This window comes from Thermobia domestica, chromosome 2 (assembly GCF_964235325.1).
Source record: "Thermobia domestica chromosome 2, izTheDome1.hap1.1, whole genome shotgun sequence".
In the NCBI taxonomy this organism is placed as follows: Eukaryota; Metazoa; Arthropoda; class Insecta; order Zygentoma; family Lepismatidae; genus Thermobia; species Thermobia domestica.
The window spans coordinates 70,673,039-70,692,574 of record NC_137455.1 but is presented as its reverse complement, the minus strand read 5'-3'; the positions used below and the strand labels follow the sequence as shown (position 1 = coordinate 70,692,574).

Sequence of the window (19,536 nt, the reverse complement as noted above, 5' to 3'; positions counted from 1 at the left end):
ATTGTTGATCTGGAAATTTGGTCACAACGTAATACGGGTTGAAACCAATGTTTCACCAATAGCTGAAATAAACAAAAAAAATCAACAGAGCAAATTCCAGTGTGTCTAAAATCTTAAACAAAAACCTCTCATTAAAAAAAATTGGAATCAAAAGTAGTAAATCAAAAGTAAAAATACGGTAATCAAAAAAAAAAAAAATTAAAAGCCATTAGCAGCCAAACAGTGAGCTGCAATCCAAACGATTAAGAATAGATCAAGGGTGATCTATTCTTCTTCAACAACAACCATAGTCCAATAATTATGGTTAACATCTAGTCAAAGACTACAAACTATCAACTATCCAAACTAGTAAATCCAGTATTAAAAAATATAATTATCCAGTCCAAACACTCATAATTTAAAACAGGTATATGTATCTCAGCTATGTGCATGTTAATCGTAATACAATTTCTAAAGGTTTACGATTTGTAATCTAACTTGTTATACTACATTCATACTCAAACATTCACACAAACATTATAATATTAATAAAACTAATACATTTCTTAAATAAAGCTTAAATGTATTATCATTTCCTCTCAATTCACTTCAACCTACTCATTTCAAATAATGAGTAGTAGCAATCTCTAAACGTCTTAGTAAGTTCATCCCCATGCTTTTAAGGCACAACGTAAGGAGATTGTTAATATATATATATATATATATATATATATATATATATATATATATATATATATATATATGTGTGTGTGTGTGTGTGTGTGTTTGTGTGTTGTATAGTAACTCAAAATATCGTTGGGGTATTCAGTAGTTTAATCATGTATGTCAGAATTATATATATATATATATATATATATATATATATATATATATATACACCGGGTGCGTCATTTATAATGTCAAACATTGATGACGGAGAAACCAAAAGAGAGAGAGAAGCGAATTTTGCGCTGTAAGGGTTGATAACGCTGTCAGTTTTTACAAAATTCCAAATATCTCGATAAGTACTTGACTTATCGACATCAAATAAACGTGAGAATGCTTCTTATGACATACCAAATTGTCCTATAAATGTTAAACCGTAATGTACTTATGGGCTTTTTCGAGTTGTTGTACCATATCCAAACTCGAATTTTGCCTTTTCTGTTATGTCAACAGTGCTTAAGGGCCCATCTAGAGTTGGTGTCAATTTAAACTGTTCTGGCCAATATTTAAATTATTGTGCAAAACTAGTGTGTACCTCACTCCCTATGTGTGCAAAAGGCGTTTAAATGACACATATTTAACGTTATTTCTCGAGAAGTTTGCAACACTGACCTGCGGGTGGCATATCTTTTGTCTTCCTTTGTAGTGCTGAATTTAATTATGAAATACGATTTAGGTCGTTCCACTTAAAAATTCATAACTTTATATTGGGTTGGCAACACTGTTCATCCGGTGATGTCAAATAATACGTCTACCAATGTGCCCCTTTATATAGTTGCTTCGTGCAAAGTTTGGATGCTAAAGAGCGAAAGATTTTATTTCCTTTTTATTTTGTTAATATATTAAGGCTGTATCAGATAACATATTATATGAATCTTATACTGATGAGAAATAATTAGTGTAAGATTTCGAAGGTTATTACGTTGAATTAATATAACAAATATTAACCATGAATGGTGTTAGGGAACTTTGAAACACTAATACATTTTGCATTAAAACGTCGTTGTACTTTCTACATTTTTGTAAGATCTCACATGTAATAACAATAAAATTCAAACTTTTGTATGAAATTTTATTCTAATTTTGCAATCTCCGGTCCGTATATCCGTCAGTTATTGTGTTTCGTTGTATAAATTGGCCTATTCATGAAGATTTGCTATTTTTTAACGTACCATGTTCTACTAGTACATTTAACAATCAGATCAGTATATTAATAAAGAGGCTATATAAGACCTGAACTTTAACCTTACAGACGTAATGATTTCTTACCATATGTTTTAAAAGAAATATAATGATGTGTTTAACATCAGGAGTACAACTATGTAAGTCATGCACTTAAAATTTAGCTTGGAATTTCAAACTAAAACGGTAGTCGTGTACCAAAAACTAGTAAAATGAAATGCCTTAATAATTTAATACAAGTGAAGAAAGAATGCCAAAAATACAAACAAGGAATCATAAACTAATATTGTTAATTAAATGTTTGATTTAAAGTTGTACCCTTTCAACACCGAGGCTATATTGGACATGAACTATAACATAACAATGAGATTCAAACTAAGAGATCTCTCTTCAAATCCGAATCGAGTCTGATCTTTCGTGATGATGACACATACGCTAACAATATAACCTGAACAGAGACTGTGCTTCCTCCATTGAAACGCAGTCGCACAGAAATCAGCTAATCCTGCAAGCATTGCCATTTCTTTCATTCATTATTATGCTTTCAGGGAAACGGATATAGAAATGAGGAAAACCACATGTTTAAAATAACAATTGCAATGAACAAGAGTTATATTTAATAAAATTGTATGTTTACTACTTATCATTAAAAAATACAAATCAGAAAATTATCTCCGTCTATGTTTTTTATGTTACAGGGAAACTTATAAGTACCTGAATGTTAATTTTATATACAGTAATACATAACTCTCGAATATTACAAACGGTCAAAATCTACTTTATATTTGGCATTCTTTGTAGGTTGAGTTACTAACTTGGAGTCATGAGAGTCAAAAGAACTATAGTAACGCTTCTAAAACAAACAAACTTGTTATAACCTCATGCGTGGTAAAACTTTAAATAATCAATCTTCACATCAAATCAACATGGAAAACACCAACCTTAAGAGTAAAAGTGTAATTAGTGAGAAATGCACTTAGTAGTATTCTGCTTAACACACCGATACAAGACACCGGAGACCCGGGTTTAATTCCCAGCCTAGTTGTATTTTTGCACTCCTTGAACATAATGAAATGAGTTGGTATCTGTTGATTAGCAATGACTATAACAATATTTAAACTATCAAACACAACAAACCTAACACGAAGGCAATGATGCAGAAGAATTCTTGTAACAAGACACCATGTGACTTTGTAAATTCCTCTTCTGTGCAAATCTCTTGCCACGTACATCACACATAGGCTTACGTGGCTTCAGATATGTATCAAGGTCGAATATACGTGCAATGCTTCGATCATACAGATCTTACATTTGAACAGTAGATAACTGTATAAATTCACATGTAAAGTTTAAGCGAATTGAGACCATGTACAACAACGAACTTCAAGTGTTAAAAGACGTTCAAAGTTAAGTCTTGATCAAAAGGCGAATAAACTATGCTTAACCTTCAACGGACGGATTTCCGGGTTTCACTTCGTTGATCTTGCTTAGTCTACAGTACTGAACAAAACGTATTGCACTTGGATTTTTAATGATTTAACAAAATTCCTTAAACTACAATCAAGTTAGAAAGTTCGATTTTGAAGTCGTTCACGTGAACGCTCACTTGAATTTCGTTGGTGCACGCTTCTGTTAGAGATTTTACACCACAAACTTCACATTAGGTAAGTAGATTATTTGCAAGTTTCCATATACTCTGAAAAATGATGCTTGTTATCAATTTTCCCGCAGTTCCATTGTGAAACTTCTAATTCTTTTTCATAAATGTTGAAATGTTTTTATATCAGAACAAGACTATTCTATTTCTCCTATTTCATGTGTTTTAACTTTTTTCAATGAATCATTGTACCTTTCTGCTTCATCCTTCACAACTCTCATATTTTCCTATTTGTTATGAATAGACTTAATATGTGTATTTAGACCAATTTTAGTTACAAATCGTTTATCACACATTGGGCACCTGAAGTATCTGGCTAGGCAAATTGCGTGTAGTAACGAAAGTGGCCGTAGTTCAGGAAGTTTACTGAAACTTCGTGAGTATTTTCCATATTCACATGGAGCGAATTGTTGCTTCTTGCACGGATGTTTCGAACGAACTTTCTTATTCCCAAATACCTTCTTCTCACATACACTATAAAATTTGGAATTATTCACAATTTTACTGTGGCCCATACGCCTGAAAGAAAATACAAAGATATTTTAAAAAATCTTCCAGCAAAAGTTATAGTCAATAAATTAAGGCAATTTATGCTATAAGACGGAAAGAATACCTTTGAACAAGAAAAGGTTTGCACTGCAATATTACTAGTGGATTTTGTTTCTTCAGAAGAAAGAAAATATATATATATATCAACAAAAAGTTTGTAGATGACTCAAAAAACTAACACGTGAGACTTTTCTTGCATGAGGTCCCGGGCTTAATTCGTGGTAGAACCAGCGAACACACTGTAATGGTTCAGACCCCACTTTATAAAGTAGCTTTTGTCCTATATAGCGTCGCTAATGACGAAGAGTATATATATATATATATATATATAAATCAAAATAAGAAGTTGCAGTCACATGCATGCCAGATGTATGAAAAAGTATTCTTAAATTGTGCTCTTAATTCATATCTTGAAATTTGAAAGACGTTATTTGAATATAGGAATTAGTACAATTATGGATAGTCCAGTTAAATTCCTTATTTTTGCTCAAAAGCCATTCTTCTAAAAGCTTCCCCTTATTCATTTGCAAGAGTAATTTCAGAAAATCATCTTTAATTTAGAGCGTTGGAAAATCAAGAATGATTCCTGAAATAATGACCATAATTCGTTCCATACACGTTCTAGAACAACTCTACAAAAGGCTTCTTTATTCTAATGACAAAGCAATAAGTCTCTGAAAATGAACACTGATTAATCTGACATGATTGATGCTCACTCAATTGAACCAGGGAAGCTTCCTACAGGAACCTCACCAGTGCGTATCAGATAGTTAAGAGCATAATAAGAAAACATATGACTACACACTCGTATAGATACAGAATCAACATTCACATACAGTTTAAGATCTTGACTGAGAGAAATAACATATCTTTGGAGTGAAGAATCGATGGTTCGTTCTCATGCCTATATGCCAGTGATGGACACAGAGTGCATGGATCCACTAACATTTTGTTTCTCTTTCTAATCATTACATCAATTCTTTCATTATTCATTTCCGTTAATCATCAATCCCTTTTAGTCCGCAATTGATATGTAACGAGCATATTTTATAGTATTGAAATTATGTATTTTTATGTAAGTTTATAAATACTAAAATTAATTTAGTATACTCAAAATACAAGTATGGAAGTCTGCGCCACTATGTTGCAATTATATATATCTTTTCCCTAATCTCTCAGCAAATCTTATTCATAGACACAAACTGATCTAGGGTCCGCGCTGGCTCAGTGGTAGAGCGTTCACCTCTGGTGCTTGGGGTCCCGGGTTCGATCCCAACCCCTGCCAAGTGAACTTTGTGGTGGACAAACACCGTGTGCGTGGGTTTCCTCGGGGTTCTCCCGTTTCCTCCCACTTTCTTCATTCCACCATTTCATTCATTACTCATCATCACCGTCTCCTTTAGCCTCACCGGCATAACCGTGGGACGTAAAACTCAAAGACAAACTGATCCAATAGGTATGATTATAAAGACGAAATAAATGGAATTGAACCGGAATTGAAAATATTCCTATTAAATTTAATAATTTTAAAATTCATTTTAAAGCAAATGTCTATACAATAAATATGAGAATTTACGTATACGGAACAAAGCTAATACACACTTTCCTAATTCTACTCTCACAGGCGAGATCAGGTTAGATTGCTTTCGCGCATCTAATACGGTAGTCTCATCTCATTTTATGGAAATTGAGAAGTTTTCCTAGAATTGGTTCTTCCAAGACGTTCTCACTTCAAATGTTTAGTGAAATAAAGCACACATCAATGGTGATAACTATCAATCTGCTAAATTGGGAGATCGTTTTAACAATTTTGAGGATAATCGACCGAAACAAACATCGGGTTTAAGATCTCAATCCAAAGACAAGCACAAAATATTTTCAAATGCGAAAATAAACGTAAAAAGTATAATATTCAAGTGGAAAGCAATGTAATTAAACTTCTTGATTAACTATAATTGTAGAAACATGACAATTGCTAAATCCAGGAAATAGTTTATTACTTTTTTATTGACGAAATGGTTTACTTATTTATTTTGTTGTATACACGACTCCAAAAGTGCATTACCACCTGCAATTCTCGTTTTCCTGCAATAGCAGGCAACCCAAAAAGCTCGGCGGTTGGGTTGGTTCCGAATTCGAAAGGCGCTGGACCAAACCTCAATTTTGTAATAAATATATCAGTGTGGCAGACTGCAAATAAGGGAATAAAACAAATTGTTAAAAATGACAATAATATTATCATGACGGAGATGGATGACATCAAAAGTTACAAAATGATCTTACTTAAGCTGTTCAAAAAAGATGAATGGCAAAAGACACATATCAGAGAAAAACATTTCTCTCCTCACCTCCCAAAAAAAGAATCTCATAAAAAGAAAAAGTTACATAAAGTTACGTAAGTTTTAATATAAAAGCCCCACTCTATATTGTGAAAGTTGACACCCGAAAGGCAAGAACAACTGAACCAAAGTCAATAAAATTTTGCACAGATACTGTAGACGTAAAAGGAGGGAATACGAGTTTCGTATTTTCCTGGAAAAAACGGTTGGGTGGGGCACGGACCCCTCCAAACCTTTTATCACGAAATATCAAAACTGCTAGTAACAGTATGTCAGAAGTATGTAAAAGACATGAATAATTGCAACGGAATATTTTGTATTGAAAATACGCACAAACTAAAGGAATAAGGCCTTTTTAAATTTTCTGCGGAAAAACGGATTTAGGGGCAAAAGCTCCCACCCAAAATTTTGAAACTTGATGTCCGAAAGGCAAGAAGTGAACCGAAGTGAACGAAATTAAGCGCAGATATTGCAAACGTAACATGAGGATACGAGTTTCGTATTTTCCTCGAAAAAACGGTTAGGTGGGGCACGGAACGTGGCACGGAAAATCAAATGTGCTGGTAACAGCATGTCAGATGTGTGTAAAGGACATGAAGAATTTAATCAAACTGCGTCTATGGACAATACGCAAAAAATAAAGGAAAACATTTATTTAAATTTTCTGCGAAAAAACAGTTTTACGGGAAAAAAGCTCAAACCCAAAATTTTGAAAGTTGTTGCCCGAAAGGCAAAAGGAAGTGAACCGAAGTGAATGAAATTGTGCACAGATATTGTAGATATAAAATGGGGGAATACGGTTTTAGTATTTTTCTGGAAGTAACGGTTCGGTGAGGCACTAACCCCTCCAAACCTTTGATCACGAAAAATAAAAGGTCTTGTAACAATATGTCAAATGTGTGTATAGGACATGAAGAATTGCAACGAAACTTTGTGTATGAACAATACGCAAAAAATGAAAGAATACGTTTTCTTAATGTTCTGCAGGAAAACGGTTTTAGGGGGGCAAATTAACCCACCCCAAAAGTTTGAAATTTGACTCCGAAAAAGCAAGAAGTGAACCGAAGTGAATGAAATTTTGCACACATATTGTGAAAATAAAATGTGGGAATTCTAGTTCCGTGTTTCCTGAAAAAACTGTTAGGTGGGGCACGGACCCCTCCAAACATTTGCTCAGGAAATATCAAAAGTGCTAGTAACAGTATATCAGATTTGTGTAAAGGACATGAAGAATTCCAATGAAACTTTATGTACGGGCAATACGCAAAAAAAAAAAATGGAGAAGGGTTTTTCTGCGGAAAAACGGTTTTAGGGGCAAAAGCTCTCACACAAAATTATGAAAGTTGACGCCGGGAAGGCAAAAAGAAGTGAACCGAAGTGAATCAAATTGTGCACGGACATTGTAGACATAAAATGAGGGAATATGGGTTTGCTATTTTCCTGGAAAAAAGGAGTGGGTGCGGCACGGACCCTCCCTAACGTTTGATCACAAAATATCAAAAGTGCTAGTATGCCAGATGTGTGTCAAGGACATGAAAAATTGCAACATAACTTTGTGTATGGACAATACGCAAAAAGTAAACGAATACATGGTTTTTCTAAGTTCTGCGGGAAAACGGTTTTAGGGGGCAAAAGCTCCCACCCTAAATTTTGAAAGTTGAACTCGAAAGGCAAACAGAAGTGAATCGAAGTGAGTGCAAATGTGAACATATATTGTAGACATAAAATAAGGATAAGGGTTTCATATTTTCCTGGAGAAAATAGTCGTGTGGGGCACGGACCCCTCCAAACCTTTGATCACAAAAAATTAAAATTCTAATAACAGTATGTAGAAAGGGTATAAGGGACATGAAGAATTGCAATGAAACTTTTTGTATGGATGATACGCCAGAAATAAAGCAATACGGGTTCTTTTATGTTCTGTTGAAAAATGGTATTAGGGGGCAAAAGCTCCCACACAAAATTTTGAAAATTGACGCCCGAAAGGCAAAAAGAAGTGAACCGAAGTGAATGAATTTCTACACAGATATTGTAGATGTAAAATGAGGGAATACGGTTTTCTATTTTCCTGGAAAACAGGGTTGGGTGCTGCATGGACCCCTCCAAACCTGTGATCACGAAATATTAAAAGTGCTACCAACAGTATGTCAGATGTGTGCAAACAACTTGAAGAATTCCAACATAACTTTGTGTATTAACAATACGCAGAAAAATGAATACATTTTTTTGTTCTGCGGAAAAACGGTTTCAGGGGCAAAAGCCACCACCCGAAATTTTGAAAGTTGACGTCCGAAAGGCAAGAAGAAGTGAGCCGAAGTGAATGAAATTGTGCACAGATATTGCAGACGTGAAATGAGGGTACGAGTTTCGTACTTTCCTGGGAAAAACAGTAAAGTGGTGCACAGACCCCTCCAAACCTTTGATCCCGAAAAATCAAAAGTAATAATAACAGTATGTCAGATGTGTGTAAAGGAAATAAAGAATTGCAACATAGCTTTGTGTGTGGACAATACGCAGAAAGTAAATGAATACGGGTTTTTTATGTTCTTCGGGAAAACGGTTTTTGGGGGGCAAAACCTCCCAAACAAAATTTTGAATGTTGACTCCCGAAAGGCAAAAAGAAGTGAACCGAAGGGAGTGAATTTGTGCACAGATATTGTAGACATAAAGTGAGTGAATACGGGTTTCGTATTTTCTTTTAGAAATCGTTGGGTGGGGCACCGACCCCTCCAAAGCTTTGATCACAAAAAATGAAAAATGCTAGTACAATATGTTAGATGTCTGTAAAAGACATGAAGAATTGCAACAAAACTTTCTGTGTGGACAAAAAAACAAAGAATATGTTTTTCTTTTTTGCGGAAAGACGGTTTTAGGGGCAAAAGAACCCTAAACCAAAATTTTGAAAGTTGACGCGCGAAAGGTAAGAAGAAGTGAACTGAAGTGAATGAAATTTGGACAGATATTGTAGACACAAAATTAGGGAATAAGTTTCCTTATTTTCCTGGAAAAAACGGCCAGGTGGAGTATAGACCCCTCCAAACCCTTCATCACGAAATATCAAAATATCTAGTAACAGTATATCAGATGTGTGTAACGGACATGAAGAATTGCATCAAACTGCGTGTATGGGTTGAGTTGATTTTAGTTTAGCGTCCCTTTCAGCAGCGAGGCTATATGAGACGTTGACCTACTGATTAACGTGGAATCCGAACCACATGACCTCCCGCCGGGAATCGAACCCGGGTCTCCCACGCCAAAGGCGCGTACGCTAATCGCTTAGCCACGGAGGAGCTCTGCGTGTATGGGCAATACGCAAAAAATAAACGAATATATTTTTTAATTTTGGTTAAAAACGGTTTTGCTTGGCAAAAGCCCCCGTCTACAATTTTGGAATTTGACCCCAAAAGACAAGAAGAAGTGGACCGAAGTGAATGAAATGTCCACTAATATTGCAGAGGTAAGGTGAGGGAATACGTGTATCGTATTTTCCTGAAAGAAAAAAAATTGTGAGTGAACCGAGGCGTTGAGTTGCGGGAGAAGTGGACCGAAGCGAAAGCAATTGTATGTAGATATTGGATATGTAAAATATGGCCTCTCGTGTTTCACAAGTGTCGTGTCTCCATCCGATTTCTTCAAATTTGGCAGATCAAGTAACAGCAAACACAAACAGTATAGCGTATTTTATAGTATTTCAGGAGGCACCTTTAACCCTTGCAATGTTTTTTCAGCATAAAGAAAAACACGTGTCGATTTATTTCCAGTTTGCTATTGGTATGCCAAATTTGAAGCAAAACGGATAGGAACACTTGAGAAACACGAGAGCCCTTATTTTACATATAATGTCTACACACAATTTGATTTGCTTGGGTCCACTCCTTTCTGAGCTATTACGGTAATATTTCCTTTGTTTTTTTTTTTTGGATGGGACCTAGGCCCCAACACTGTTTTTCCGCAAAAATTAAAAAACGTTTCATATACTGTTTTGCAAATAGTCCCTTTACGAAGTTTAGTTCCAATTCTCCATATTCTTTAGGAACTTTTGCGTATGCTTATTTGCACTTTTGATATTCCGTAATCAACGGTTTAGAAGGTCCGTGCCTCACTCAACCGCTTTTCCCAGGAAAATACGAAACCCAATTATCTCGTTTTTCTTCTACAATATCTGCGCACAATTTCATTTAATTCGGTGCACTTCTTCTTGCATTTTGGGCCTCAAATTTCAAAATTTGGGATGGGGGCTTTTGCCCCCTAAAACCGTTTTTCCGCAGAAAATAAAAGAAAAACCGTATTCGTTTATTTTTTGCGTATTGTCCCTACACAATGTGTCGTTCCAATTCGTCATGTCCTTCAAACACTTCAGTTATTAGCAGTTTTGATATTTCATGATCAAAGTTCTGGAGGCGTGTGTGTCCCACCTAAACGGTTTTCTTTTTTTTCTCAGGAAAATGAGAAAAACGTATTCCCTCATTTTATGTCGACAATATCTGTGCACAATTTCATTCAGTTCGGTTCACTTCCTCTGGCCTTCCGGGCCTTAACTTTCAAAATTTTGGGTGATAGCTTTTGCCCCCTGAAATCGTTTCTCAGCACAAAATAAAAAAAAACCGTGTGTCTTTATTTTTTGGTATGTTGTTCATACACAAAGTTTCGTTGCAATTCTTTGTGTCCTTTACACACATTTGTCATATTGCTACTATCACTTTCGATATTTCGTGATGAAAGTTTTGGAGGGATCCGGTCCCCACCTAACCGTTTTTACCAGGAAAATACGAAACAGATGTTCCCTCATTTTATATCTGCAATATGTGTGTAAAATTTCGTTTACTTCGGTTTCCTTGGTTTTTGCCTTTGGGGCGTGAACTTTCAAAATTGTGGGTGGGGTCTCTTGCCCCTTAAAACCGTTTTCTCCGCAGAAAATAAGAAAGACGTATTCGTTTATTTCATGTATAGTATCTACCTTCCAAATTTTATCAAGATCGGAGTGTTACACTTCAGAAGTTTTGCTTGTTAATAATAATATTTCTCTAAAATGTTATCAACAAATAGAGGGAATTAAAGCGAAAAATTGGGATCAATTGGAACTTCGGCTCCTACCAACATTGAAAGAAATGACAGCACAATTATTTAGATGCAAGGTAGACATAAAATTTAGAACTGAGATTTAACTATATTTCTGTCATGATTTTAATGCAGACTTCGAAGTTCTTAAATGCTAATTAAGTCAGGATTTCACATCCAAATTAAGTTGCAACATAATAATTCTTGTTAGAAAACCCGAATCGGCTATGCGAATTTAAGATGAGCCGATACTTTAGATAGCATGGGAAAAAGGTGAAGAGTGTAACCTAAGTGTGCTGCCAAGTGAGTTGCGAGGCGGTTTAATAAATTGGATGTCTTCTACTCGGCAGAGTCCACTTCAACCGTTTAATTTTGTTTTAAAACAAAACATTTTTGTAATGAGTTACATTTAGGGATGCGCACGAGACGAATCGAGACAGGATTTTCCTGACAAGATTCGAGTCGAGACATGGCACTTCCATAGAGAAATAGACATTTTTCGAGTCGAGACATCACTTTTACAGCACATTTTCGGGACGAGACAGCCACAAATCTTGTCTCGTGCGCATCCCTAGTTATATTAGCACACACTACATGAGTGACAATTTATATTATGATAGAATATACTATGAGCTTTAATAGAAAAAGTGTAGACACTCAATAATTATTTTATGTAGTAAGATTTCAATAGATTCAGTGCTTGATCGTGCCGTGTATGAAGTTATGAAATATGAATTGGTTTCAACAGGCGCGGATCCAAGAGGAATTTTATAGGGGATAGGGATACAGCCCCCCCCCATGACGCTCAGGTGTACACTAGATAGAGTGGGTTTCAATCCTACTTTATTTACACTGGGTAAAGTTGGAAACTATGGTTTAGTCCAGCGTTTCCCAACCTTTTTCAACTTGCGGCACACTTCAGGGTAACTTGAATTCTCGCGGCACACATATTATTATTATTATTATTATTACTATTATTATTATTATTATTATTATTATTATTATTATTATTATTTGAAAATATAAAATACTGTAGTATTTTTTCTGATTACTGACATCCTTCTCACAGAGAAGAAAGCTAGACCACTGTTTTATCCCCGTGGTAAATCATTATGCTTATTTTTCATTTTAATTTAAAAATAGAAAACAATTACAATTAGATATAGGGCTCAAGTTGTTAAAAATACACTTTTTTTTCGAAAACTGTATCCAACCTTTCATTAAGAAGGAGGATCACTAAATAACGAACGAACAAACGAATCTCTTTTACTTTTAAAACACTAATATAAGTAATTCGTATGCATGTTTACTTTGCCGGAAGGATTGAATAATATTTTAAAATTTCAAGTTACGAAATAGTCTGCAACAATAAAGAAGCAATAATGGTCATAACAATGATAACAAACACTTTTTTTCAAAATTAGAAATGTACAGAAAAATGTTCTACAGAAAAGTAATACAGTATGAAACTTTAAATTTTAGATTCATAGTAGTAATTTGAAATACAAATATACCTTTTTCTGTATGTCTTGCAATTTGATTGCTATAGAATTAATAATTTTTTTCCGATTTCCTCGCGGCACACCAGCGACCCATTCGCGGCACACGACTGTGCCGCGGCACGCCGGTTAGGAAATGCTGGTTTAGTCCATCCCTTGATCATATTCTGGTTCTGCGGTGTTAATATCTGGTCAGAACTTGCTGTTCTAGAAGCCTTAAGTTCATACGCGATAAAATAGTATTTCCGCATTATGCACCTTTTTAAACTATTTTCAATATTTGTATGTATCTTCAGATAAACCCTCCGTGAAAAGTTTTATTTATTGGGTACTGCATTTCTGACGATGCTTCCATTATCAAATAGTGTATGTAATTTTATTTAACATAGAATTGCATACGACAAAACAGTAGAAAACATTCTCATTGTTTTAACTTTTCTTGAGTTGATTTTGAGCTTAACGTCCCTTTCAGCAACGAAGCTATATAAAACGTGGACCTACTAATTAACGTCGAATCCAAATCACATGAACTCCCACCGGGAATCAAACCTGGGTCTTCCATGCGTTAACTTTACTTGAATTTGGACTCGAACGCTCTGCAGCGGATTTAAAACGGTGGACTTGCCACCCCTGAGTTTTTCAGTGAATGTATTTCTTAGTAATTATTTTAATTTTACTTTTGAAAAGGTGTAAGCATTTTGCTTTTTTTTTTTAAAAAAAATCCTTGAATTATACGTAGTCAGTGTTGAATACAGGTTTCATTTTTGTACGTGGCAATAGTAACTTCCATGGTCCCCTCTCTTCTACCTCTAGACACAGAAATATTGTTTTTAATAACGCCAAATTACGATTTTTATCAATAAAGAGAGGCTGTCCTACTAACTCTTGTATCGATTTCCTGCTAAGCAAAGATAAAGTGAATCTGAAAAGGTAGGGGAACGGTAGGTAGCGGCATGACATCACGCCGTCGCCCATGCATATCTTTGTTCATTGTAATTTCTTAGGAACTGGGGGGACGCCATACACATTTTTTGGAGGTGTTGGACGGTGTCCCCTGCATTCCCAAGCATTTTTACCTCTGCTGCTAAGTATTAATTGCTGTAAGGACTAACGAAAAATATTATGTGGTATTTCTACTACTACTACTACTACTACTACTACTACTACTACTACTACTAATAATAATAATAATAATAATAATAATAATAATAATAATAATAATAATAATAATAAATGATCTGAGTGATAAAGATATTTTTTTAACTTTCTAATACAATCTCTGTGGGCTTTCGCGAATCTGGATATATTGTTTTTATGAGGAATAAAGAGGCTTGAAACAACGACGATTTGTATAAAAGTCTTATCAGGTGTCTGACAGCTGACCTTATGTCTGTTTTTTTAACACAATGTGACAAGGCACAGAAGCGTGCGGGCATTTTGCTTTTTTTTTGCTTGAGTTGAGTGTAGTTTCAGTACTAAAATCAAGACTTTCGTTCTGTCGTTAGCACGTGTCGAAGCAGCTTGTTTGCTGTGCGATGTTTTGCCTGCAGGCGATCGACTAGTTCAAAGAGTCAAGAAAGAAAGAAATAAACAAAACGATATGCTTGTTTCATGGAGATATGCTTGCTTCTTGGCATTAGTGTTTGAAAACCAAAACTGTTCTGAGTATCCATTTTGTTATGTCCATAATAAGTATAAAGGGAAATGTTAATTCTCATATATAGTAGGGGTAAAACTGAGGGGGAACGCGAGGGTAACGTTATATATATTAGGGATGGCCGGATCCGGATCTGGGTCCGGATCTCGAATCTCGGATCTGGATCCGGATCTCGGATTCGAAATTCGGATCTGGGTTCGAAATTCGGATCTCAGATCTTGATTCTTATCCAAACCCACATCCCACCCAAATTGTGATAAACTTGAATATCAAAAATTCGCCGAAAGAAATTTCACGAAGTCCTGACAGTGAAGAAGAAAACAGAAAATTAAGAAGAATACTGTCAAGTCTATTTGTCTCCTTCAATCTACACTAAAGATTAAATGCTTGCCTAACTAAAAAATAATCTGATTTGATCCGGATGAGAGATCTAATGTCGTATCTAGGTCCACCCGGTTGCAGGACAGAGATGAAATACATACATATTTATATTTGAAACCGGAGTACAAAACACGAATATTTAAAATTCCTCTATACACCTATTTCATTGACAGTTAAGAAAACATAAACAGTTAAGATAAGTATTGACTAGTTTTTACGTATATTTATCTTGCTCAGTCTGCTCAAAATATCAAATGTATAACTTACAATTAGATTTAATAATTATATAATAAATCACAATATGAGCACCGAGAATAAACTATGAATTTTGGTGCCCCTTATCTAGATTTGAAATTTCGGATTCATACATAGAATCAGGCTGAAAGATAAATATTTGAGATCTGGAAACCGAAACAAGTGCTAGTACCAAGATCGTAGCCGTTTGTACCTAGGTAGTGCGAGCGGAAGGCACTTGCACTAAGTCCGGGTGTACTTTGGGGAACACGAGAAACTAAAAACAGATATATATATTCTTTTTCAGGGGCAAGTCGCGCTTTAACATGACTTTTCATGAGTGTTGTGTTTAAATACGAAAATTGTAATGGCGACTTGTTTGAAATAAATGCCATTTTTTTTAGCAATAAAGTTAGGTACCTTCACATTGAATAAAAATTGCCAAAGCATATTTCACTGATTAGAGTGCTGGTTATTATGGAAGCTTTCACACTGAACCGAAGATTTCCTCATGTGGGTATCGGATTGCCACAATTCACCTTTCTGAAAGACGTGGTTTATCAGGAGGTCGGCCAAGATTCTTTTGGACTTAGCGTGTAGACTGCTTCTGGTCTCAATTATTCAAATATAGTAAGACTAACCGTATATAAAGTTGGTTCGAAATGATTTAAAATGAAGGGTGCGGTGGCTCCGTGGTAGAGCGTTCACCTCCGGTGATTGGGGTCCCTGGTTCGATCACAGCACGCGCCGTGTGGACTTTGTGGTGGACAAACATCGTGCTCGTGGGTATTCTCGGGGTTCTCCCGTTTCCTCCCACTTCCTTCATTCCACCATTTCACTCTTTTCTCATTATCACCGTCTCCTTTAGCCTAACCGGCATAACCGCGGGACCTTAAACTTAAAGATTTCATTTCATTTCATGATTTAAAATATCACTAATTGACCTTAAGGGTATAATTGCGATTTAAATATCCGTAAATTATAAGAGATGTAAAAATTAAGCGTTAAAATAAATCCGATAATTCCTAATGCAACCTAATAATAGCAATAAAACTCCTTATGTAACATTTTCAAAGCTAAGATTAACAGTTATGTTCTTGAAGAGGGTATATGGCAACATAGATTATAAATCCAATTATCATAAGTAGTACCTCTGACAGCCCCGCATTTCACATCACCATCGCCCCTCATCCTGACAATTCCGGACGTCCGGGGCAATTCACTTACCCACAATGACTTTTCAGGCGTTCCAGTGACATCAATATCTCAGTTTGGGTTTGGGTTCATGCTTCGGTGAACCTTGACTATCACCATCAGCAGCTATTAGAGAATCAGAACTTATTTCTGTATTAGATAATGTGGGTAACTATAGCTTTTCGTCTATAGAAGACTGAAAGCCTGCCTTCGGTGCCCGTGGTCATGGGTTCAATTTCCGGAGAAGCACTCAACAATTTCGATGTTGACCCAGCATTGTGGGGGAGTTATCTTAAGTAAGAGGTAGCGGACTCCAGTCTAGAAAGCCGGCATAAGGACTTCGGGTGTTGATGCGTTGACTACACATCCCCACTTTGAACGTAACGCCGCTGGTAGGAACCAAAGGACTGTCGTTCCAAGAATTTAGTTTTTTTAATTATCATAAATGCCTTCTTTATTATTAAATTTTATCCAATATTTTCTTTTCAACTAGTTTGCGAAACTCGGAGCTAGCTACTTGTTTTCTCTTTAATTCATGTTCATAGTTAGAAGAATTAATCACTAAGGAAAAGCAATCTTTTCAATAAAATTCGTCTCGCGTCTTTCGTAGCTCTAAGTTTAGTTATTTTTAGTTTTTTTTAAGTTGAAGGGCGGTTTATCATTTCCCCTCGCTTTCCCTATTTTTTTCTAGTTTTACCTATATTTCTTTGCACGGAAATTGCGCCTATACCCACGTGCTTAGTGTGTTCGTTTACAAAAGCGGGCCATTTTCCTGCCACTATAGAAAGTAAGAGTGCACTGTATCAGAGAAATATTAATTGACGTATGTAAGTGAATATATCTGTGACGAAGTCATAATTACTCAGTTTTTGCATCGTACATAGTTTCCTCATCCTCATTAATCTCTTTACCCCCGCTTCCTGAATTCCAGTTCTAGTATTCTTTCTTGATAGCGGACTGATGTCTCATGTAGACTTATTAACTATAACATCAGCAATAAATAAAATACGGTTTAATTTGCACTAATTTTAAAACATTACATTAATTAAATAATAATAATAATAATAATACGGAACGAGCTCAGGCTACTTGTTATGATTCTTGCTTCGCAATTGGATAATAAATTCGAATTCGGAGACCAGCCATCCTGACTGAGGATTTTCCAGGGTTGTTTCTCAGTTATACTGGGCAAATGCTAGGTTAGTACCTTGATCTAAGGCTCTGGAGACCTTCCTTCCATTCCTTTTCCAATGTTTTCATCTGCTGATTACTACAGTGTAAAGTAGCCTCTGAGGATGTATCTGGTAGCTTATAGTGAAAAAACAATAACGAAGTAATATATCTTCACGAAACTTGTGGGTTAATTTAACTACAGCCTTACAGTCCCAATATATAGCTAAAGTTTTAATATCAATTTCCTGACTTTTAAATACTATTTTCATATTGTTTCAGCTTTCAATTTTCTCGTGTATGTTCCCACCGAGAATTGAGCCTGAGATCACATGAACAAATGCGAATATGTTAAATATTTTTGAACACTTTAATATACAAAACACAAAACGCTTCAATGATACGACGCATGGATATGTTTTGGTTACCTCCTGCAATGTATGTTTAAAGAAACATGGAGGGTGAAGAAAAAATAATAGAAATCTCTTTTATATTTACTCCTTCAACAAACGACCAACCTCAGAAGGGCAAGCCATAAGTTAGGTAATAAAGTCATACAACGAACACACCATATCGCTCTCCTGAAATTCTCACGCCAACCAGTCTATATTTTTTGTTGTATATACCTTCGAAGTGAAAGATATTCATTATTACATTTGTTGATGGTTGGACTCTAGTGAGTCAGAAACTACTATTAATAAAGAGTTTGTTTTGTCTAGTATTCCTGCGATTAAAAGGGCCTTATTTAAAAGATATTTCATTTGTATATGAGAAAAGGAGAAAGTTTATTTTCTAAGAATAAAATAAATATTATCAATGTGAAGCTAACATTAAGTTTCGAAGAGGAGCTAAACAGAAGAGTTTGTTACCATTTACATCAGTTTTCAGACAGTTCACTATACTCTGAAATGGGAAGAAATCAAACTTGGAAACGTTTTACTAAAGCGACTTCGACAGAAAGTGCAATATGTAAATATTGCAAGGTTAAAATAAAATAAGGAACAAAGGTAGCACAAACGTGTTACGGAAACATTTAAAAGCACAGCAACCTACTATATCAGTGAACCCGAAAAAAATTTTAACGAATTTTAGATATTCAATTTTATAAGATCACAATTTCAGATGTAGGTTTGGATACGAATCAAGATCTGAGATTCGAATCTCGGATCCAGATCCGAGATCCGGATCTAGGTCCGGATCTCACTGGATCCGGGATATCCGGATCCGAAAATGTTTGGCCATCCCTAATATATGTAATAACATAGCATATTTCTTTCCAAAATTTTATAAAAACTATTTATTTTATAGAGTTCAAAATTCGGCCAAATGTTTATTAGTACTAATATTGCATGTTCACTTTTACTTTTCTTGCTAAGGTAATATTATAGCGCGCTAATTAAAAATTAATTTTCTTCCATTTAAAAGCTGTTTAAGATATTGGCTGCATTTTGCAACAGTGCAGAACAGCAGATAGGAATCTAACCAGGTAGATTTCTTTCTCTCTCTTCCCTCGCTAGGTCACGTGCGTGAACTTTGGATTGTCCGCGGAGAAAAAGAAACCGATGGAATGCAGATTGACAGCAAATAAGAACAAAGTCTGTTTTCTTTCTCTTCATAGATCGTAAAGATTCCCTTGATTCTATGTAAACATCTCCGCGAATAATTACCTGTACAGGAATATTGCAGCTAACAACGTACGAAAGTTTCAGAAAATCTGTCTATGTTGTTTTCAAGTGTGGGGAGTCTGTTCATCTTATAAAATCAGTTTCGAAATGTAGAGCGTAGAACAAACTCACTTATTTTTTCCATCAACTGACAAAAGTTTACATACAGATCAAAGAGAAGTCTTAGTGCGTTTGCACACGGCAACGATAATATCGGTGGAAGCATCGATAATGTCGGCGGTGAAAT

At 35.4% G+C, this 19,536-nt stretch overlaps 1 protein-coding gene across 1 annotated transcript in view; it reads right to left on the bottom strand.

The window, feature by feature from the left end:
- Nucleotides 1-2,541: 2,541 nt before the first annotated feature.
- LOC145679689 (uncharacterized) overlaps nucleotides 2,542-19,536 on the bottom strand; it is a 35,059-nt gene continuing 18,064 nt past the window's right edge. The window contains exon 2 of the mRNA XM_081750263.1: nucleotides 2,542-4,063. Within this exon, the coding sequence (XP_081606389.1) occupies nucleotides 3,772-4,063 (292 nt within the window). The 3' untranslated portion in view covers nucleotides 2,542-3,771. The remainder of the gene's footprint in view (nucleotides 4,064-19,536) is intronic.